The sequence below is a fragment of the Miniopterus natalensis genome, chromosome 2 (genome assembly GCF_054644295.1).
Source record: "Miniopterus natalensis isolate mMinNat1 chromosome 2, mMinNat1.hap1, whole genome shotgun sequence".
In the NCBI taxonomy this organism is placed as follows: Eukaryota; Metazoa; Chordata; class Mammalia; order Chiroptera; family Miniopteridae; genus Miniopterus; species Miniopterus natalensis.
Window position 1 is genome coordinate 24,679,043 of NC_142082.1, and position 23,038 is coordinate 24,702,080.

At 41.6% G+C, this 23,038-nt stretch overlaps 1 protein-coding gene across 1 annotated transcript in view; it reads left to right on the plus strand.

Moving 5' to 3' along the window:
- The window catches only part of PSD3 (pleckstrin and Sec7 domain containing 3), a 338,824-nt gene that overhangs the window by 65,774 nt on the left and 250,012 nt on the right, over nucleotides 1-23,038 (plus strand). The window contains exon 3 of the mRNA XM_087814210.1: nucleotides 21,161-22,235. Within this exon, the coding sequence (XP_087670336.1) occupies nucleotides 21,161-22,235 (1,075 nt within the window). The remainder of the gene's footprint in view (nucleotides 1-21,160; nucleotides 22,236-23,038) is intronic.

A 23,038-nucleotide genomic window follows, 5' to 3' on the forward strand; every position in this document is an offset into this window, starting at 1 on the left:
AAGTTTTGTTCTTGCTTTATTTGGGGGGAGGGGAGGCACATGATGGACAGTGGTGGCAACGGTGCCATCAGAAGAGTGTTTTAGGATGAATCTAGCGGTCGCTTAGTGTGCTTTGGGGGATAGGAATTCGTATTGAGGTGGGCAGGCTGTTCAGAACCAGTAGTTAATTCCTTTGGCTATAGCACCTGCTCTAGAAAAGAGATAGCAATAAAAATATAAATGAAGGGATACGAGAACTCTAAAGTGACAGGAGAGGTTGACAATGCACCTGAAATAGGAATTCTGTCTCAGGAGCTGTTCAGGGAAGTTCCCCGCTGCGGTGTTGACATGTTGAATATGTGACATGGGACATCTGTCAGACAGTTAGAAAGTGCTGATTCTGCTTTTTCTCTGCTTCTGTGGGCAGCCCCAACTTTCCGGGATGGAAGGCACAGCTCAGAGAGGCCCTTAGTTGCTCGTCTCCCTCAGGATCCCAGGAAGGAGCATGCGTGTCTGCAGCCCCTGCTTGCTGCACTTGGCAGTGCCTTTCAGAGGGCGAGGGCAGTGGGCTGGCATGGCGAAGTAAAGGGCTGTGCGCTGCGGGGTTCGTTGCTGCGGTGCCTGGACCCCTGCCTGTGGCTCACTTTGTGTCTTTCCTCACTGTGCTGCGTGTGTGCGTGTGGCTCCCTTCGCCCTTGTGATGAGCAGCGTGGGAACGGGCCTGGTTAGGTTTTCCCGCCTCGTTCCGTTACCGCAGCCCAGCCCAGCCCACTGCCCGATGTCTGGCCCGGCCAAGGCGCAGTTTCTTCTGAATTGACTCGTGTGTCATTGCCACCTTTCCTTTTCACGGGTCGTCGTGTCTACATCAGGAGCACCTCCCACTGAGCGGCAGCGTGAGGTGGACTGGAACTCGGAGACGCCAGGTCTGCATCCCTGGAGTTATCAGGGCCGAGCCTTACTTTGAAGTCCCATTTTGTGGTTTTCAGTTACTTTTTCAGGGGGCCTTTCTAATTTTAATCTTATAACTACCCTGTGAGGGAAAACTCTTGTTTGCCTACAGTTAGTAATTATTGGAATCATGAATTAAAATTAACTGCAAGGTTATGCCCTGGCCAGTGTGGCTCAGTGGTTGGCGTGTCAGCCCACGCACCAGAGGGTCACAGATTTGATTCCCGGTCAAGGTCACGTACCTGGGTTGCAGGTTTGATCCCCCACCAGGTCAGGCATGTTTGGGAGGCAGCTGATCCATGTGTTTCTCTCACATCGATGTTTCTCTCCCTCACCCCTCTTCCACTCTCTCTAAAAAAAAAAAAAAATGGAAAAAATTATCCTCAGGAGAGGATTAGCCAAAAAAAACATAATTGCAAGTTTTATTTTAATGAGTACAAAATGCTGAGAAAAAGTTGACTTTTTTTTTTTAAACATTTCTTTTTTGATTTCAGAGAGAGGAAAGGAGGGGAAGATAGAGAGATAGAAACATCAATGATGAGAGAGTCATTGATCGAGCCCGCAACCCAAGCATGTGCCCTGACTGGGAATCAAACCCTGATCTCCTGGATCCTAGGTCGATGCTCAACTGCTGAGCCACGCCCGGCCAGGCAAAAGTTGACTTTTAATGAGATTTTAAAAGTAGTAGGCAAAAGCTGAGGCTCAGAGAGGCAAAATTACGTGTCCCAATCACATGGTGAGTAATCTAGCAAAGGCTGATTCCCAGAAGGACTAGTGATACCAGGACGTTCTTACTAAATATTTCCTGTGCTGAGCATCGTTTTAAGCACTTTACATGTGTTGGCTGGTCTGGAGTACGTTTGTCTGTCGGCTGGTAGTTCTTCTAAGCTTGCATTTTAGAAGGCAGGGAATGCTAAGCAAGAAGAGTGGTGGGTTGAGAACTGATTGATTCTTGGTACTGCTTATAATTAAAGGGCATGGAACTGCCACAAGCCAAGGAAACAGCAGAGTGGCAGACGAGGGAGACACACAAGGACAGCGTATTGTCACAGAGCCAGTGGGAGAGGGAGCCTCTGAAAGAAGTCTTGGTCCTCCCGTCCCAGGCTGTGCCCTGCTGCTGGGGCTGGGGCTGGGGCTGGGGCTGGGGCTGGGGCTGGGGCTGGGGCTGGGGCAGTTCTGGTCCTGCCCCCCTGCCATGTAGCACTCGATGCCTGGGTTGACCTCTGCAGAGAGGTGGATGTATGTTTTCCTGTAACATCGGTGATGCAAGATGAGAGTTTTTGAACAGTCTTACTGAAAGAAAGAAAATAAGAAGGAAGAGCAAATAAATAAGAGAGTTTGTGGAACAGGGAGTAATAATCCTGATTTGGAGTCTAGGCAGGAGTCGTTGGACGAGGGCAGCTTACAGGGCCCTCTGGCTAACTTCAGTTGCCCGCTTAAATGCTATTTGACACTGATGGACTTTCCTACTTTGAGGGAAGACTCAGTTCCTCCTAGAATTTGCTTTCAAGTTTTACCCTTGGGTACAGAGAAGGACCCCCTCAGGTTACCCCGTTAGCCCAAGACTTGGCTTTCCTTTTTCTGCTGTGCTGTCCCAGTGCCCGTGGGCTCTGGTTTCACCCTGGGCCCCAAACACGAGGAAGACAGTTTCCCACTGACCATAAACACTCCCTTGCCCATTACATGCAACCAGAGGTTTATGCCATCTCGAATGACCTTGCACTTTGACATCTGACAACAGTGAGCAAAACGGATGCAAATTACAGGTTTCATTTGGGTCAGTGGGGCTTATGTTTTGATTATATTCTGCATAATACTAATTAGCCAGTTGTCAATATAAGAATCCACCTAAGATAATATTGGAAATAACCAGACTATTCAATAGTAACCAAATTATATTACTAAATGGCATAATGTGTATTTGTTAAAAATTACGTGTATATGGTTCATATTAATAAAAATAAGTGTTATTGTAAATAAGTTACTACAAACAATTAACAAGAGAAAAAAGTTAGACTAAAAGACAGGAATGAAATACAGCCCAATGTGAAATTCTGGCTTTGCTTATTTCCTTATGTTCTTCTGTGTAGCCACATTTGGACTGCCAATTACATTTCATCTTGTTTCTTTTTTTAAAACTTCGGTCTGAGGGATGTTTCTTGCTCTCCTTATCTTCTAATTGTGTATTGATCAGGTGGCTTAAACTCTGTGCTCTTCATGTGTGGAAAGGAGTTAACAACCTCTACACCTATGAGGTAGGGAGGGTAAGGATGTTTTCCTCAAAAAGTTATGAGAAAAGGAGGGGTGGTTTTATGTTCAAGTTCTTATTAGGGATGTTTTGATTATTTTGACTAACAGAATTTTTTTGGAGAAAACACATTAGCTTGGACTAACTACAGATAATGCTAGTTGAGATGCTTACAGAGATCACTAAAATGGGTTACAGAGTGGGGAGAGAATAAATTTAACACACATTTAGTAATTATTCCTGGGGAAATGATCCTGGAGTTGTAAGTGATCCTAGAGTTGCTGCTGTAAACTATCTTTTGAAAGGTGACTTTTAAATGTCATACAGTAAGTGGTTATTCCGTACAGATCACCTGAAGTGGATGGATACTGTGAGTTAGGATAGAATTTCTAGTTATAGCATCACTCAGATTTAAAAATTTCTCTATCTCGACCTAAGACCAACTGAAAATGTAATAGAATTCAAAATGAGACTCCAGTGGTAGCAGAGATTCTAATGACAAATTGCATGTGAAGAGCTCGGATAACTCCCTGAAATGTGAGTGAATGAAAGCAAGTAATCTTTATTGTTTCATGGAGTATGTGGTTTTATGTATGTACAAAATCAACATAATAAAGAAAATATTATAAGCTGTTTGATTATTTGACCTACATCCCCAAAAGGTAGATATTTAAAATTTTTTTAATTCTAAAATCTCATGGTATATTGGATAACAATTAGCTTGCTTGCCTGCTTGTATTACTTTGTTTGACTTTGTTGAGAAATAACATATTAGGTCAAATAACAACTTATTACCTACAGCTTATTATTTCTAAACTAAAGGGACAGTGTTAGTGATGCTAAAGTCCAGAAATACATTAATGATTTGAAATTTTGTTCTTAATGAATACTTTTTCATTTCTCTTAAAACTATATAAAATTTGTACCTGAGATTTGTTTTAGTCAGGTGTGGTAAGACCCACAGACACAGAAATAATTGTCATGAAGGAAGAAATTTGTACCCACAGATCCCTAGAAGCAGGAGGCATGGCCCACCTGCAGGGCCACTGGGGATAGGGAAGAGGGGCCAGGGGAGATCATGGCCCAGCCATCAATGGGGTTTTTGTGGGAAGGAATGGGTAGGGCCAGGCAGATACCTGAGTAACTTTAGGATTGGGTAGTTTGAATAATTTCATGGGCTTTGGTCTACAGGGATGGTTCTTAGTTGTCCAGGACCAGGCCCTGGGGTGATTTAGAGCCCTGGAATATTGGCCTGGGTTAGGGTTAGGGTTAGGGTTAGCTAGGCATGAGAGAGATTGATGAAGGAGATGGCTGGGGGTGTGGCTCTGGATTGGTTGGTTTGTATATCAAAAGTACACTCTCAGGATAGTCCTTTGCTGTTGCCAGGAAATAGCTAACCCTGGGAGGGGCTGCTTTTCCAAGATCAGGGTCCCAAATACCAAGCATCAGTACAGAAAATATGAAGATATAGTCAATACAGATGTTATATGTTAACATTCAGAGTATTTTATAATTTAAATTTCATGCTTTCTTTATTGAAAAATATTGGTTGCAGTCTGTGGGTATAATTTATTTATAAAATAGTTCTTCAAATTTTAATGAAAAAGTACATTTTATAAATTCAGCTTTTTTTGATACGTTCAGTCTGTCAGTGATATTTCCAGAAAAACAATTTATTGTATTTTACGAAGAGATATAAACAGAATATTGGTTTGTGAATTTTTAAATAGTTTTTTTCCTCTGAATATTATTGATATTATCTATCCTTCAAGAATAATGGCAGCTTTTTAGATTACATTTCAGAAACAAAACAAAAGAATTGAGCACTACAGGATGGTACTACTAACCCAGTTATAGACTCAAGTGGTCTTTCTGTATGTATACTTTTTAGAGATAGTGTCCATGAGAGAATAGAAAATAACAAATTTTCGACTTTAATTTTTTGAAATGGTGAGTTGCAGGGTGTCAGTCAAAGACAGTGTCAATTAAAGCCTCACATGACATCTAGACATTTGGAAAGGAGGCATTTATGTAGTCAAGACATTTCCTCTTGGTCCCGAGTAGTTGCAGTTAAGGGGGCTGTCTTAGTTACATAGTCTGTATAAAAACCCTAATTTTATTAAGCACCTTTACTCATGTATTTGAGTTTTGTTTCTTTTTCTTTTTAACATTAACTTAATAGCATGTAGATTAGAAATATGAACCCATTTAGAGATTAGAAAAAAGTCAGAGGAGGAGCATTTCACATGCTATCCCATCACCCATTCGGCCCGTCATTGTTCTTGTGATAAGACAGCACAGCTACTAAGTATTGGGAAGCAGTGTATTTTGCTTTTCCTTGTTTCCCACGGGGTCACCCATTGACTTTGACTTGTCACTGGACAGGATGCAAGCACAGAGGATTTAATAGAAAAGTCGTGCTAAATAGCCCATCTGTCAAATTCGCCTTTGAAATTGTAGGGAAAGAGTGGCCTTTATCTGTGTATCAGGGTCATGAAGAGTTGTATATAAAAGAAAACTTTAATTAAATACTTGAACTAAAGGTTTATTTCTCCAACATACAAGAAGACAGGGGTAGGGGGTCTGTGGGGGGCCTGGGACTCTTTCTGTTTTGCCCCCCTGGCTAATGGATGCCTGCAGTTAAGGATGGCGGCTTCAGCTCCCGTCTGTGTTCCAGGCAGAGGAGGGAAGAGCTTGGGATGGCCAGAGGGTCCATTCCCTGCTCCTGTTTTTCCCCGTGTAAGGAGCTCTCCTGGAAGGCATGCCCAACGACTTCAGCTTACATCTTACAGGGAATTGGTGATGCATGGATTGGTAAACGTTTGTATGACGCCAACAGAGGTTTTCCTCTCTGCTTTTCCAATCAACTCTGGGAAAATAGTGGTTCATCTTGGAGAGGTTTTTGAAAAGGGAGGAAGCTGGCAGTTTTAGTTTAAAAATAATACTAAATAGTAATGATAATAAAAGTAATGATTGTATTAACAATAATAAAATTATTATTGAGCTTTTAGTATATACTAGTTGCAAGTCTGGGTGCTTTATATATTATATGTATCATTCATTTAATCCTCAGAACAACCCCATTGTTATCATTTTTTCTGATGAGGAAATTGAGCCCCGTAGAGGTTAAATAATTTGCTCATGGGACATACTTGGAAAGTGATATAGCCCAGATTACAAGTCTAGATTGTGTGCTTTAGCTACATTTTTATACTGCTCTATAATTTTAAAATCTGTAGCTCAGAAGTAAGGAAACTAAAGCTGCAAGATTTTAAGCCATTGGCCCAGGGTCACGTGAGCCACGAGCACTAAACTTCTGTTCCTGGGTGTTGTTTCCTCGGTCCCACGATGCCTTCTCTAGGTGCACTCTCTACCTTTACCTCCTTCCATTTGGTCGTATCTTCTTCAGAGGAGGCTATTTTTGGCTTGCTGTGGTTCTCAGTCCTGAAAGTTACATTCCTTTAGAATTCCCTCAACAAGGAAGCCCTAAAAGGCAGTATAGCTTAGTGGCCCAGAGGGTGGACTTTGCAGCCATAGTGCCTGTGTTTGAATCCAGTCTGTGACAGTTTTAGCCCCGTGATCTCAGACAAGCCACATACCTTTTGTGTTTTAGTGTTCTTATCTGTAAAATGGGTTAATTACGGTAGCTATCCCAGAGGGCTGCAGGGAGAAACTGCAAGTTCCTACCGTAAAGCTGCTTAGTGGCGTGCCTGGCACATAGTAATCATTGTACAAACACTTTCTATCTGATTATATCATTTATCAGAAATGTGCACTTTAAATTAAACTCAACATATTTTCTAGCACTTGTTAAGCACTGGGCAAATGTATATGGAATGAATGAAAATAAACATCAATTGCTTTGTGGTGTTGGCCTCTGCTTTTTATACTGGTGAGAATATTTAGGTTATAGAAGATGAATTATTTTTAATGTTTTAGTAGCCTCCATTACAGCCAACATTACATTATGCTATTCATCTTGTTTGATTTTTCACCTCCCTTTTCTCTTCTATAAAACCATTAGTTTTTATATGCAGTGTTTTTATTGAGATGGTGCTGAAAGGTGTTGCAGGCATCCAAGGTGCTATTAGTGATGTAAAAGTTGATGCCACCATATTTAAAGGTAGACGTTAATGACTGTGACTCTCCTCCTGACACATTTTTCCAAGTAACCCATTAGTCACCCATTAAATATTAATCTAATTACAGGAACGGTAACGTAAGCACCGATGAAGTGACTTTAGATGGCAGCAGCATTTCGCAGTGAGATCAGGACCCACGGAGCAGGATTTTTATCTTCCCCCAGCAGCTTTTCAACAGCATATTTACTTTTGCCTTTTCTGCTTAAAGAACCGGAGAGTTAAATCCTTTTAAAGGTAGACCATCCGTCTCCTTTCACGCGTGTCCTTCTCGCTTCGCAGAAAATGCTGCATAATCCCGAGATGACAGCCCCACCTCTGATGTCACCGAGGATGGTACAATCCTCTCGGAGCCTTTGCTGGGCTCCTGCGGCTGCACTGGGGAAATGGTACATTAAAGCTCACTCCCGTCATCTCAATTATCTCCTTGGAAGTAGTTTTCACAAATATAGAAAAAGCCCTACGGTGGTTGTTTTCGGTAAGCTACCAAGGTAGAGAGCCACAGAGGCAGAGGGCGAGCGAGCTGGAGGACGGGCTTAGCCTTTGTGAGCGCGGGGCTGAGGCGGCAGCTGGCTCCGGCGCTCAGAGGGCTTCCATTGACATCACCGCGTGCAGTGCGGGGCAAGAGGGGCTGCCAGGAAATTTGAAACTAATTTGCTTCCAGTTGACTAGAGCAGCAGATTTTGAATTAGCTGGCTGCTTTTCCTAGCTAACTTTTCTCAAGCGTTAAGCTGATGAACTGGGCATATTCTATGATCAATGGGTAACTGCTGGAGCTACAGTAATCTCTGTGAGTAACCTCTATTCGTAGGTCTGTGCAGGCAAATCTCTTTTAATCTATCGATCTCTTGTAAAATGCTGCTGTGAAATGATCCGTCTGTATTATTGACTGCCTTTGCTTACCAGCCTTGTCTTCAGCCGTCCCAGTAGGAGACTCCCGGGGCTACGGCAGGCTCTGCTGAATCTGTGGGAGAAGAGCGCACTGCCTTTATTGAGGGGTGCCCACGCCGGCCGCTCTGTTCATTCCCTGCCGTCGGAAAGATGCCACCTGCCCTCTGAATGCCTTTGCCCAGTACCTCACCTCGCCTTAACCTGGAATGTTTCTTTTAGCATCTTGACATCGGATTTTCCAAAATTTTTATTTTGAAATAGGAAGCAGAATTGTAGTCTTACCTGTAATTTTATTTCCTTTCACTGTGTTTTTTTTTCTGGTTCGACCAGCTTCCTGGCAACACGGAATTCTATCAGACTATTCCTGCTCCCTGTTTTCAATTTTCTGTAGCAAGAGGAGAACGGGTGCCCTGTAGTTTTAGAAAGACATCATATTGTGGCGCTTGATGGGACTGGGGAGGAGTTGCTCTTAAAGAGCTCCAGCTCTTTTCCCTCCGCAAGCCTGAAGCACAGCTCTGCCTGAATAGCCTAGAAGAGAAGAGCCTAGCTGTAGGGGGGCCCCCAAAGTGTTCTGTGAGCATGTGGCCTGAGGTTTTCTGCTGGGAGTTTGTATTACATATTTTAATTCCTCAGTTTACATATGGGGTGTGTGTTTCCTGTCTATTGAAAGTGTCGCTTTTAGAGTAATCCAAGATTATTTCTCTCTCACCAGGGAACTTGACTTTCAACTTTCTGTAAAATTTGCATTTTCAGATATCCATGGAATTATTGCTCATGTCAGGTTAGAGCCTGAATCCTCAGCAGAACTGTGGGTTTCTTATTGAACGTGAAAAACCACTGAATGCAAATGTGGACCAGCTGAGGCTTATTGCAGACTGGAGCTGCGTGAGGCTGTTGTTTACCTCGCACCTAGCATTTCTCTCGACACAGCAGATTGGAGAAGTCCACAGCTGTAGCTAATCCTCACTGCTAGAACTCCAGCTGTTTGGCTTTCATGATTTTTAAAAGATTGTATAGTATTTTGATATATCAATTTCATTTTTTAAAGTATTATATATAATTTATATAAGAATTTATGTTACTACTACTATGTCCATGTTAACTTTAGCAGGAGAGTCTGCTATAAACAAGATTGATTTAAAGGTTTACATTTTAAAATAAAGTAAAAACAAAAAGTCAGTGAAGAGCAGAGAAATTTTAAAATTGGGTTTTTCAGAGTAGAATGGTGGTTACCAGGGGCTGGGGGTGAAGGAAATAGGGACATGTTGATGTTAATCAAAGGGTACAAACTTCCAGTTAAGATGAGTTAAAGTCCTGGGGATCTAATGTACAGCATGGTGATTATAGTTAGCAGTATTGTATTATATACTCCTGGCTGTCAAGAGTTGATTGTAAATGTTCTCACCACCAAAAAAAAAAAAAAAAAAAAAAGGTAATTATGTAACATAATGTAGATGCTAGCCAAAGCTGTGGTGGTAATCCTTTTGCAGCCTTTAAGTATAAAACGAACACGTTGTACACCTTAAACTTACACTATATTGTATGTCACTTCTAGTTCACTTAAGCTAGAAAAAAATTAAATTGGGGTTTTAGAAGTGTGGATTCCTAAACAGGAAGAAGTAGAAGAACATGGATAGAACAGATGAAATCAGAGGAGCAACTCGGATCGGGAGCAGTAGAGCTGGAAAGAGAAGCACAAGGTGTAGAGATAAAAAGAAACAACAATTCTGAGAGGGGGATGATAGAAAAAAGTGAAAAAAAACCTACTGTTTGAAAACAAGGAACCCAGCTTTAAAAAACAGTGATTTTGAAGAGGCTTAAATTCAGCTCTGCCGGCTTCGTGTTCCTTCTCGAGGATGAGTCAACAGTGCACATTGCAGACGTTGGTTTAAAATCGGGGCTGTGCCTTACTTTCCTCGCTCACTCTCCTTCTCCGCGCTGTGGGGGGCTGCTCCTCGGCCTCCGGGGTTTCCTCTGAACTTGACTGGAGTGGTCAGCTGGCGTCATTTCCCCAGGGGTTAGAACTGAGGGAGAAAAATGGGTTCGAAACATTAGTATGTGGAATTTAGTTTGAGGTAAGCACAGCTCTAACCATTCCTCACTTGGGAAAGAGCGTCCAGTTCATGGAAGTCTCTTATTTGGGTGCACATGCAAAGAGCTCTTGCAGTGGTTGGCAGGCCTTCTCCTGGTTTTTGCTACATATGAATAAATACTTTAAGTATCTGTGCTTTTGGAGAGTTATTAGTGACCAGATAGTAGCCAGCATCCTTGACTACATACTGTAGCCTTCTCCAAAATGTGACTTTTATTAGGGTAAAGGGCATGTGCCAAAATATAATGTACTTAGATTACTCATTTAGTGAATTCTCATTACTCATACTCTGTAATTTTTATCACACTAAATATATTTTCTATGGCTTAGAAAAATAGATTAGATTATTTTCCTATGTGTGTGTGTGTTTTAATACAGCCTTTTCTATTGCATTGCAAATCTGAACATGCATCACTGTGTTCCTGGAGGGGTTTCTTGATTATTAGACGTAAAAACATTCATCATTATTATTCACAGTTAAGGATTATAGTTACTTATAGGTGAAATGCATTTGAGGTGGTTTGTTTTTTTTAGTTCTGCAAAGCTTACTTTTTATATTTGCTCTGCAAATTTGTCTTCCAGATTTTTATTGCTTTTATGAAATTTCAGTCTAAAGGGGACAGTCACTCTCCTGTCTCTGGGATTGAATTCCTTCCTAACAAGTCAAGGGGAGTGTGTCTTTAAGCTTGTTTCTGTAAATTTTCCAATGTTAAAATAACTTAAGAATTTATAGATCTTTTGTCATACTGACTTATTATGTTAGTTTTAATGTGTTTGCTGCCTGATAGTTATTAGGGAACAGAGTGCCAAGGGCATTATTGCATTTATGAATGACCTACATGGAAAGGAGAGGAGACAGCTTTTTAGTGGCTAGGTTAGCCAGGTTATAAAGGATTGAAAATCTCTTGAATTAGATCATAGACCCTTCGTACATTCTCAAAATTGAATTTGCCCATGCATTTTTATTTTACAAATAATATATCCAATGACATGAATATTAAAAATCTGGGAAAATATCCCTGTTTTTAAAAATTGGAAAACTATACCTTTTCCTTGCCCCTTTCCTTTAAGCTCCAATGTTACTCCTTTAAGGCTATTTACCGATGTTAATGTACAGGCATTTACTAATGTCCAAGTTTGCATTTGCAGTTATTTTAGGGTTCTGTGTGTTTTTTGCAGAAATGTAGAGTCATGGGCCATTCGCTGTGAGTTATAAAATAAAGAAGAGGTCATATCACTGTAAGGTGATAGGAGGGCAAACCAGACCAGGGTGAGCAAGCCTTTCTCTTGGTAGGGATGGGAGACTGTGTGCTTTCTTTAGTTGTCCATTTGATTTGAATAGTGGGACCTTTCAGTTAGGAGGTGGGAACTCTTGAGGTTATCTTTTACAATAAAAACATAGCCACTTAGATGTAGTCAGAACAAGTTCTAGATATTGTCTTCGTTCTCTGGAGAAGTGCTTCTCATACTTGAGTGTGTATCCAAATTATCTGGGGTTCTTTTTAGAAATACAGGCTGTGATTGGAAAGGTCTGGGGTGGTACCTGAGTCTGCATTTTAACAAATTCCTGGGTGATACCTGTGCTCCTGCCCCAAGGCCACACTTTGAGTAAGAAGGTTCGAGGGCAGTGCTTTCAAATGGAATGTTCTGTGGTCATGGAAAAAAGTTATACATCTGTGTGGTGCAATATGGTAGCCACTAGCTACACATGGTATTAAGCACTGGATTTTCAATTTTCTTTCATTTTAATTAGTTTAAATTTGCACAGCCATATGTGGCTGTGGCTACCATATTGTATAGCACTTAGAGACTAAGATGATCAATTGAAAAATTTATGCATGTAAGATCATGTTGCATTCTAGAACTGTCGCCAAGGTTGTCTCCACTTAACTTTACTGCGGCCTGAAACTTGTCTGCGGTAGACAAGTAAGACAGGTCGAGTTGCCGGACTGCAAGCTCCCTGATGGCAAGAGCCATCCCGACCTTGTTTGTTCCTCTGTTTTCCAGTGCTCAACACATACTTGGTGCCCAATAAATGTTGGCTGAGCAAATGGAAGAATTAGCTAGCTTTAAAATTCTGAAACACCCCCAGGTTTCCAGCATTCTGTTCAAGTCTGTACTTGGGAGGAGGGGACGTTAGAACTTGGGTGGCACTGACATGTAGTATTTTGCTTGGTATCCTATTGATTATAGGACATTCTTCATTTATTCATTGATTCAACAAATATATCCATTTGGCTAGGTATTGTGGTTCTAGGCTCTGGGGATATAATGGTGAAGAAAGTAGACAAGGTTCTTGCTTTTTGGAGTTTATGTGATAGTGGAAACAAAACAAACAAACAAAACACCTTTGCTTAAAAGCAGTGGGGCCCAGTTTCTAGGGACTGTGTGTATAGAGAATTCATAATTGTGGTTCTCTCCTTTTTTAAAAACTTATCTTTATTGTTGAAAGTATTACAGATGTCCCACTTTTCCCCCATTGATCTCTTGAAGGCTCTAGGGCCAGACGTGACAGTCATGTTCTCTTCGGAAACCTGTGCCCCATTGCTCTCTCATGATCAACTTTTTTACTTGCCTCACATTTCAGCTTCCTGTGACCAAGTCTGCAGTATACTTGCCAAATAGTTCTTGTTAGTAGTAGTAATATTTTCTTCAACCATTTTCTTTTAAAGAGTTTGCTAGCCAGAGTGGAAGAAAATCCATTCCATTTACTGGTCCTCAAACAGGATTATTCTTAGAAGGGCCACGGTCTTTCTGAAGCCCATCTTGAGGAGGTTCATTTCCGCATGATTTGAAGTTGTGATTTTTTTTAAAAATTGAGGTATAATTGACATATACAACATTATATTAATTTCAGATGTACAACATAATGATTCAATATTTGTTTATATTGTGAAGTGATCACCACAGTAAGTCTAGTTAAAATCTATCACCATATATAGTCATAAAATTTTTTTTATTGCGATGAGGACTTTAAGATCTCTCAGCAACTTTCAGATCTGCAGTACAGTGTTGTTAACTACATCACCATGCTGCGCATTGCCTCCCCATGACTTCTGTATTTTATAACTGGAAGTTTGTACCTTTGGACCCTCTCTACCCATTTGCCCATCCCCACCTCTGCCTCTGGCAACCACCAATCTGTTCTGTGTATCTATGAATTTTTTTCTTTTCTTGTTTTTTGTTTTTTCCCCCCTCACATATAAATGAGATCATAGGTATCTGTCTTTCTCCGACTTATTTCACTTAGTGTAATGGCCTCAGGGTCCATCCCTGTTGTGGCAAAGGGTAAGATTTTCTTTTTTATGGTTAAATAATATTCCACTGTGTATCAATACCACATTTTTTGTGTGTTTTTTTATTTTATTGACTTTAGAGAGAGAGAGGAAGGGGGGCTGGGGAGAGAGACATACATCTATGTGTTCCACCTATTTGTGCATCGTTGGTTGATTCTTGTATGTGCCCTGACGGAGGATCAAATCCGCACCCTTGGCGTATCAGGACGACAGTCTAAGCAGCCAAGTTCCCGGGCCAGGGAAATATCATGGTTTCTGTACCCATTCATCCACTGATGGACACTTAGTTTCCTTTCATATCTTGGCTATTGTAAATCATGTTGCAGTGAACATGGGAGTACATATATCCTTTCAAGTGTTTTTGTTTTCTTCAGATACCATCTTCTGGATGGTAGTTATAGTTTTTTTTGAGGAACCTACAACTGTTTTCTGTAGTGGCTGCACTAATTTACATTTCCACCAACAGTGCTGAGGGTTTCTCTTCTCCACATCCTTGCCAACACTGGTTATTTCTTGTATTTTTAACAATAGCCGTCCTAACTGTGAGGTGATATCTCATTGTGACTGTGATTTATATTTCCCTGAGATCAGTGATGTTGAGCATTTTTTCATGTATGGTTGACCCTTGGACAGTGCGGGGGTTAGGGGCACCCACCCCCTGCACAATTGAAATCTAATTTTGGACTCCTCCAAAACTTAACTACTAGTAGCCTACTGTTGATCAGAACCTTACTGATAACAAAACATGATTAATGAATGAATTGTTACAGGTATTATGTACTCTATCTTACAATAAAGTGAGCCAGAGAAAAGAAAATGTTATTAAGAAAATCATAAGGAAGTTAAAACACATTTACAGTATTTTTTTTTTTTTTTTTTTTAGTTGCATATAAGTGGACTATGTAGTTCAAACCCATGTTGGTCAACGGTCAAGTGCACTTGTTGCCCATCTGTATGTCTTCTTTGGAAAAATGTTCAGACCTTCTGGCCATTTTCAATCAGATTGTTTGCTCTTCTTAATATTGAATTGTATGAATTCTTTATATATTTTGGATATTAACTCCCTACCAGTTACAGGATTTACAGGTTTTTTTCCATTCAGTATGTTGCCTTTCATTTTGTTAATCATTTCCTTTGTTGTGCAGAAGCTTTTTAGTTTGATGTTGAAGAAATTTTTTTTCTATTTTATTTTATTACAGTCCTGTCCCTGTGTCCTCTAAATGGATGACTATTTAATACACAACCCTGAGCACTCCTGAAATTGTATCTTGTTAATGTTCAAAAGTATCCCATTTCTTTCTCAGTACATTAAACGAAAAGAAGCATTTTAGGTCAGTGGATTTAGATCCTGATAGGAAAAAGCATTTTTACTAAACAACAGGAAATAATTTGTTGGGAATCTGACCAACACAAAGCTGTGGATGAGACTCCTGTTAGAAAAGATTGACCCCTAAAGGAATAGAAATAGATGCCCCGAAAGTATATGTATTTCACATGAGTGTAGAAAGCTCTTCTCTCTCCCCCCTCCCTCCTACACGTTCTATACTACGTTTTCATTCCTTAAAGGGGAAAAATAAATGCAGTAAAGCTCTGAACTCCTATTAATTCAGATTCCACTAGTGTGCGGTTATATTTAGGTAGGTGCTAAAGTTCCTTGTTTTATACTTAGCAAATCCCTTTGTCACATAGATGAGACCACATTTGGGCAGGACTAATTTAGTGACTTTCTGGAGGAGGAATCGCTATTTCAGTTTTCAGCTGGGTTCTTACATTGTAACAGACGCAGACCGACAGAGGCGAAGCAGAGCTCAGCACGTCAGGTGTCGGAGCCTCGGCCGTGGGCCCAGCCGAGCGGCGGCTTTGCGGGCGCCTGTGGAAGTTAGAGAGGGCAGAGGCAGCAGGCGGTGATGGGTGTGGACACTGGCCGGGGTGGGAGGGGGCAGCCCGGGCACCTTTGTACCACCCGCTCTGCCTTTGTCCTGGCTCCGGCACTCGCCATCCCACCTGTGCTGTTACCAGCAGCAGTGTCCTTACTCCCGAGTCTGCTTACACCTGCACTTTCTCCCCGTGCATCCTTCCCGTGCCGCAGGGGGGGCTTTCGAACATGCTAAGCAGACTTTTCACGCTCTGGCCGTGTTCCGCTTTGCATCCCCCGTGTTCAGCACATAGCAGGTAATTCATGTTTGCTGAGCTGGGTGAGTGGATTTTGGAAATGATGGGCATTTCATAGAAAGTATGGCCCCGTTTTAAAAGGGAGCAGAAACCAAAGTAAAAGAAGAATTTGTGTGTATGTGTTTTTAATTCACCTTACCATAAATAGCCCTGATTTTTAAACATGAAGGAATAAGTCAGGAATTCTACATAAAAAGGTCAAGATTAATATTTTATGAAGTTTCGTTTGTTGTTCAAGACAGGTCAAGTGGTGTCAAGAAATGCTGAGAGCAGAAATAAACTGCTCCTGTATTCTAACAAAGGGCGCCTTGTTCCAAGGGAAGGGTTTGATGTTGTCTCATGAGGTTTAAGGCTGTTTCTACCCAGAAGCTACAACTAGACGATTTTTTTTCTCACTCTTTATTATGTTTGGTAACATTACTGCTCTTGGAAATGAAGGTGTGAGAACTCAGAGGCCTTTTCGTTTTCCCCAGGAATTTACTCCTGAGAAACAAAAGACTAGGGATCTAGTCCTGACTTAATTTTCATGTAGTGCTTTAGTGAACATCATTTCATTGACCTTGGTCAAGTCACTTAGCTTCTCAGCACATTCATTTCCCCTGGCCTATGCCAGTCTTTATTTAGTTCAACATTAAGTAAGTGAAACGTGTTAGAATAGTACTTACTAGAACAGTAGACTTAGAGCAGGAGGACTGACTAGAGTAGGAAGGCAGGCTGTTTGTCTTGCCGGACTCTGCCTTTGCCCTTCCACCTGTATCTCCTTTGTTTGACCAGTTGCCAGGCTGTTATATCAAGACATCAAAAGTGCCCCCTCTCTGGGGCACCCCCACGGCGTTCTTCCCCCTCTCCGTCAGGCACGCCGCTTCTCCCTAAGTTCCCCAGTTCCCAGGAGACTTGCAACCAGGGGAGCAATGGGCAGTGGCAGCTCGTCCAGGCTAACCCCCCGAACCTGTCCCCAAGGCCCCCTTTTCTCTGACTGTGCAGTGAGCTGAGAGCAGCCCTCTAGGCTCTCTCCTGCTGCTGCTTCCATCCTAAGCCCTTCCTTGTTTCCTCACCCGAAGCTTTAATAAATGTACTCTCAGAAAAAAAAGGCATCCCAAGCATTTGCCTACAATTGATACATTCGCCGTCTCCTTCATAAGTTACATTTTAATGAAGCATATTAAAAATGGGGTGGAGAAATTAACTTCTTGGAGGCCCCTTTTCTGGATTTCTTTGTGTTCCCTCTTCTCCGGGCCAGGGTGCCAGTGTTTATTTTAGTCGTGATTTTCTAGATGGCAGTGTAAACTGTTAGACAAAGTGGGCTCCTAAATGATAAAGTTAAACTTTTCTTCCTTGTGTTGAATGGATTTCACTATAGTACATTTTGGTGTTAAATTTACATATGGCTTCAGTGGTCACTATGGACAATTTCCTTAAAACGCTTCATAATTAGTTAAACATTGTAGCCTTTGGAAGCTTTGACCTATGAGCTACCATCCTGCTTATTTCAAGCACGGGCACTGTGTGTAACGTACAGCTAAAGTCCTCTCGACGTCGGTAGGAGAGGTGACTTCTTGGGAGGCTGGTGGTGTGGGAAGGCTTTCGGAAGGAGAAGGGATTTGATCAGGTCTGAAAGGTGAAAGCGATCTGATCGTGTAGAGCCAGGAGGAAAGTGTGCCACGTGGAGAAAAGAGGTGGAGCAAAGGAGCATAAAGCTCAGCGTGGACACATAGTTAACTTTGTTTCCAGTATATACTGGAGAGAACATTTCCAAGGTGCTCGTGTGCCGCCCCCTCCTTCAGCTAGAGAAGCCGTGGTATAAGGTTGAAAAGGGAGTTAAGTGAGAGAGAGCAGATTGGAAAAGACAGACGGGGACTGGATTATGGATCCTCACTTCTGCATCAAGGAGTTTGGACTTTAGACTTTATTCTGTAGGCAGTGGGGAACTACTGAAAGCCACCTATGTTTTCGTTTTAGGAAGATTATGGTACTTAAGATGAAGTGGGAAGGTGAGGCTGACACTGGACAACCATTTCAGAAGATACTGTTAAATTTCGGGGAAAGATCGCAGACTCATGGTGGGGTCCCTCACTGCCAGCAGGGTGGGGTCGGGCGGGATGCCAGCGTAGCAGGGGTGGGACAGGCAAGCTCTGGTTTTGATTCCTTGTGTCCCGTTGGTAAGTACATCATTCCTTTGAGCCTGTTTTCTCACTAATTACGTCAGGCCTATGAATTCTTAGATTCCTTCAGCCTTTGGGATTTTATATTCTGTAATCCTCGAATATTTTGTAAAGCTATGCTCTAGCTTAGGTGAAAAATGAAAAGCATTATAAAATCCAAAGGAAATATTTCCCGCTATGAACTAAGTATGTCTCTAATCGCTTTAAGCTATTTGTGTTAAAGAAAGAAAAACATGTTTTTTGGATGGTTCACTTTTTTCCCTTTCATTGCATATTAACAATAAATATAAAGATTTAAAGTGCTGAGGAAACTAACGTCCTCTGAGTGATTAAGGGAGGAAAAAACGGTTAAAAGCCTAAAAAAGTGTAAAAAGGTGTCAACAAACGCCATCTAGAATACTTCCCAGTTCATTTTGTGAAGTCATCATTACCCTAATACCAAAGCCAGAAAAAGATAATGCAACTACAGACCAATGTTGTTTATAATATGCCAAAATACTAGAAAGCGGAATCTAGCAACAGGTAAAAAGGATTGTTCACCGTGACTGGACGGGATTTATTCTGGGAATGCAAGGTTGGTTCACTACATAAAAAATCAATCAATACATCATGTTACTAGAATAAAAGACAAAACCCACATGAATATCTCAATTGACCCAGGAAAAGGCGTTTGATAAAATGTGACACACTTGCATGATAAAAACACTTGGAGAACTGGAATAGAAGGAACCTGCCTTATCCTGATTCCAGGTGTTTGTGAGAAACTACAGCTAACGTCATATCTAGTGTGGAAAGACGAAGCTCTCTCCAGAGATCAGGAACACGACAAGGGTTTCTGCTCACATCACTTCTATTCCTTATGCTGCCGGAGGGTCTAGCCCCAAAAGTTAAGCAAGAAAAAGAAACAAAAAGTATTCAGGTAGGAAAGAAAAACGTAAAGCGATCTCTGACGTGTATATAGAAGGAAATCTTAAGGAACCTACGAACAAGCTATGAGAACTAACAAATTCAGCAAGATCGCAGGATATAAGTTCTATACGCAGTAACCAGTTATATTTCTATATGCTAGCAGTGAATAATCTGAAAATGAAATTAAAAAACAACTCTACTTGTCATAGTATCAAAAAGAATAAAATACTTGGGAGAATGAATTTAGTTACTCAGGAAGAGATGCAAATGAAAACCACAGTGACGCACATACCACTTCACACCCACCAGGATGGTTATTATAAAAAAGATGGACAGTAATGGACCCCTTAGATGTTGCTGGTAAGAGTGGAAAATGGTGTCATTTCTTTGGGAAACTCGCCGTACCTCAAAACATTAGACATAACCCAGAAATTTCACTCGTAGGTATATACCCAAGAGTGTTGAAAATAAATGTAGATGTAAAAACTTGTATACAGGTGTTCATTTTTCAGAATAGCCAAAGAACGGGAACAACACAAATATTCATCAGCTGATGGATAGCTAAAGAAGCTGGCATATCCATACAATAGAATATCATTTGGCAATAATGAAGTTCTGATGCATGAAACTTGATAAATCTTGAGAACATTGTGTTCGTGAAAAAAGACAGACACGAAATGCCACATTGTATGACTCCATTGACATGAAATGTTCCGGATATGGACAGGAGATTGGTACTTAGCAGGGACTGAGAGGACATGGCATTGGGGAGTGACAGCTAATGGATCTGTGTTTTTTGGGGGTGGGGGGCAGTGATGAAAATATTCTGGAATTAGATAGTGGTGATGGCTGCACAATTTTATGAATATATTAAGAACCGCTGAATTTAAAAGAAAAACAAATTGGAAGTCCTGCAGTGTTCTTTACTGAAAAATTAAATATGTCAATATGCCAGCCTAGGAAGAGAGGCCATTGTTTTCACTGTCTTCCTTTTCAAAAGCAGGGTTTGAAAAGTCGCTTCCTCTTTAGATTTCGGCAGCTGTATCTTCTTAGTTCTGTCTTACAAAGGTAGTTTAAATCCTGCCATCACAGAGAAGTATTTCTTGGATTCCATCAACACTTGACTCAAATTTAGTTTTTAAAATATATTTCAAATTATTTTTAACATGGAATATGCAACAGTACGCATTCTCAGATGTATTACTATTCATCAAATTTTGCATAATTTGAGTAGCTGCTGGATAACATGTTAATTCATGTTTCCAAGTTACCGCACTCTGTGCAGGCCTTGGAATCAAGTCTTGCATGTTGTTTCAGTGTATTATCAGACATTTGCCCAGTACTTCACTCAATAGGAAGGGTGTAGTCACAGTGCTTTAAATACAGCAGCAATAGATGTCCTCTTTCATAAAGTTGTCAAAGCAGATACACTGCACATCTAGTGCAGATGAGGATTTTCTTGATACAAAGTAACCAAACCAAGTTCTGAAGGAAATTGGATACTGGGGCTGCTATGACTGTAACTGTTATCCATAATACCCCTCCATTTATATTTTTGTTTATGAGACTGTCTTCCTTGTTCTCACTGACTGCCATTTGAATAAGAAAATGTAAATTTGATCTAATAATATTAAATATGTACTAATTGTTGTTTTCATTGCTTCATATATTGGGATTCTGCCTGCATAAGATACCATTTAAATATTTTGCATTTGGGATCCTGGAAATTTTTCTCAACATGTTAATTTTCCTATTCCATTTTGACTTCACTTTTATTTCTCAGAGATGTCCTGAAAGCATTCCCTTCCCCTCCCCCCAAATCAAACAGTGAAGCGGGGAGACTTCCTGCTGAAAAAATATTTACTGACTTTAAATAGCTCACATCTTTTTTCTGAGGCTCCTTCTCAGGGATTGTGCTGCACAGATATTGTTGGCTGGATCATAAGGCTATTGTTGTTGTGCCCAATATAAATATTTTAGTTGCTGTTTCACGAGTGGTATTTGGAAAGCGATACGTATCCTTATTTTAATCTCTTTTTGCATATGTAGCAACTGAATTGCATGTGTGGGACTTTATCAGAAGCAGGGTTAAATATGGCCTTTGTCCTTAGATTGTCTCCTTCTCTGCCAAAACCTGTGTGGTTACACCCATGTAGGCAAAGTGGAAGCGATCACTGGCAAGGTTATGAGAAATGCTGAAGGGAAGGGTACGGTGAAAGAATCAAATAAAGATATTGGGAGCCTAATATGTGTGGATGTTTATTAACACACATCAGAGCCCATTGTTCAAAACAAGTCATGTGTCCATTCTGTTCTCTTCATAGGTGATCATGGAGGAAGCACTTTACTGCCCCCGAATGTCACAAATGAATTTCCAGAATATGGGACCATGGAGGAGAGTGCCGATGGCCTAAGAACTTCCCTCGAATTTGATGCAGCATCTGTGCCATGCTGCCCACAGAGGCAGCAGGGGGTCCCGCTTCTTGCCGGCCACCACTCTGGGCTCGACAGTGTTACAGAAGGACCAAAAGATGTTGGAGAGGCCTCCTCTCAAAGTCACCTCAAGGAACAAAGTTTACAACCCATAGACGCTTTGATTTCAGCTCTGAAAGCTACAGAAGCCAGAATAGCTTCAGGAACGTTACAGGCTACAAAGGTACTGGACAGAGATGCTGTTTCTAGTCTTTCGGGTCAGCGGGTGGAAGAAGAGCCGGGCACTGCCAGTCATCAGACACAGCCAGCCAGCAAACCGTTCCCTGCGGGCCAAGAAAAACCACCAGATATACCTCTTTCAGCTGAAGTCACAGCGGAGGAAAATTCTCATTTGAGCATCCAGAGTGATCTGACTGTGCTATTAAGTGGAGAAGCTCAGGCAGAGCTTTCCCAGATAACTACTAATGGGAGGAAAGGAGCTCTCTGTGTGCAGGAGCCAGCTTGTCCAGGATCCTCCCTGGGGAGCCCAGCAGCGGCCCACGGCTCTGCGGGCAGTGATGGTTTTCTAAGGGAGGGGGCGAGGCAGCACCCAGGGGGATGTGACCGAGGCAGCGCCACGGGACGGCCTGGCCGGGTCAAACACGTGGAATTCGAAGGGGTGGAAATACTGTGGACAGGAGGGGAGAAAAGAGAGACGCGGCAGCCTGTGGATTTTGAGACATCCTTGGAAAGGACTACCTCTCTCGAAAGCCAAGGGCTTTCCACAGTGCCAGGCCACCTCATCTCGTCTGCTGGTTTGTGTAACTCGGTGGGTTTCACCGAGAGGGTTAGGGGTGAAACCTGGAGAGGTCCTTCAGAGACATTTTCCCCCGCGCCTCTTGTTGAGAGTGGAGACCATGAAGTCTTCCTAAGGGAATACGGAGACCGTCTTGAGAAGGAACCTGAACTGGAGAGAGACAAGGAGAGGTGAGCTCCCACAGTCCTGCTGTCTGTGATGCCTGGTCCATAGCTCAGGAAACAACCATTATCCTTGCTTGGCTATGAGAACAACTCACAATACCCTGGTCCTTTTTATCAAACAACAGAAGAGAAGCTGCCGTGAGCTAGATTCCACCTAAGTTTCTAAGATATTCAGGTGATCTTATTAAAAAGTAGTCCATTAGGTGTAGACCAGAAAAGCAGAGTGATGGAGACACTGTGAACACTAAACTCTGTGAACCCATTTCTCACATTTTGTTATATTTGACAGGTTTCAAGTTTTCCAACATCAAGGTAACTATAGCACCCCAGAATTATCTTTAATGATATGAAAAATTTGGACTCATCAGACATACCCTGTAGTCAGTACATCCTAACTAAAGCATTTTTTCTGGGTGCAACACCAGTGCCTACATACAGGTTAGGGGCTCACTCAGTTTTTTAGGTTTAGCGAAGAGGTCAGGAGGTCGGAAGAAGACTGTGTAATTCACTTGTTCTATGGCATTCACATGAGAATCCCCTCTCGAGGGAAGAGTATGTTTTGATTATGTCCCTGATAAGTGAACTTGGCGTCATATGGTATTTCCTGGTCTTCCCATTCATTTCTGACATCACATCCACACCAGCTTAGAGCCTGGGTCGGTGGAAGACGTGCCCGCTCTCCACTCCCTGTGCTCGTAGTCTGACCAGTCTGACCATGCAGCCTCCTTTCAGCAGTCATCTGAAGCGTCATTTCAGATTTGTACCATCTTTTCTGCCCTCAATCTTCGTGACACCACATTGCGTTGTTT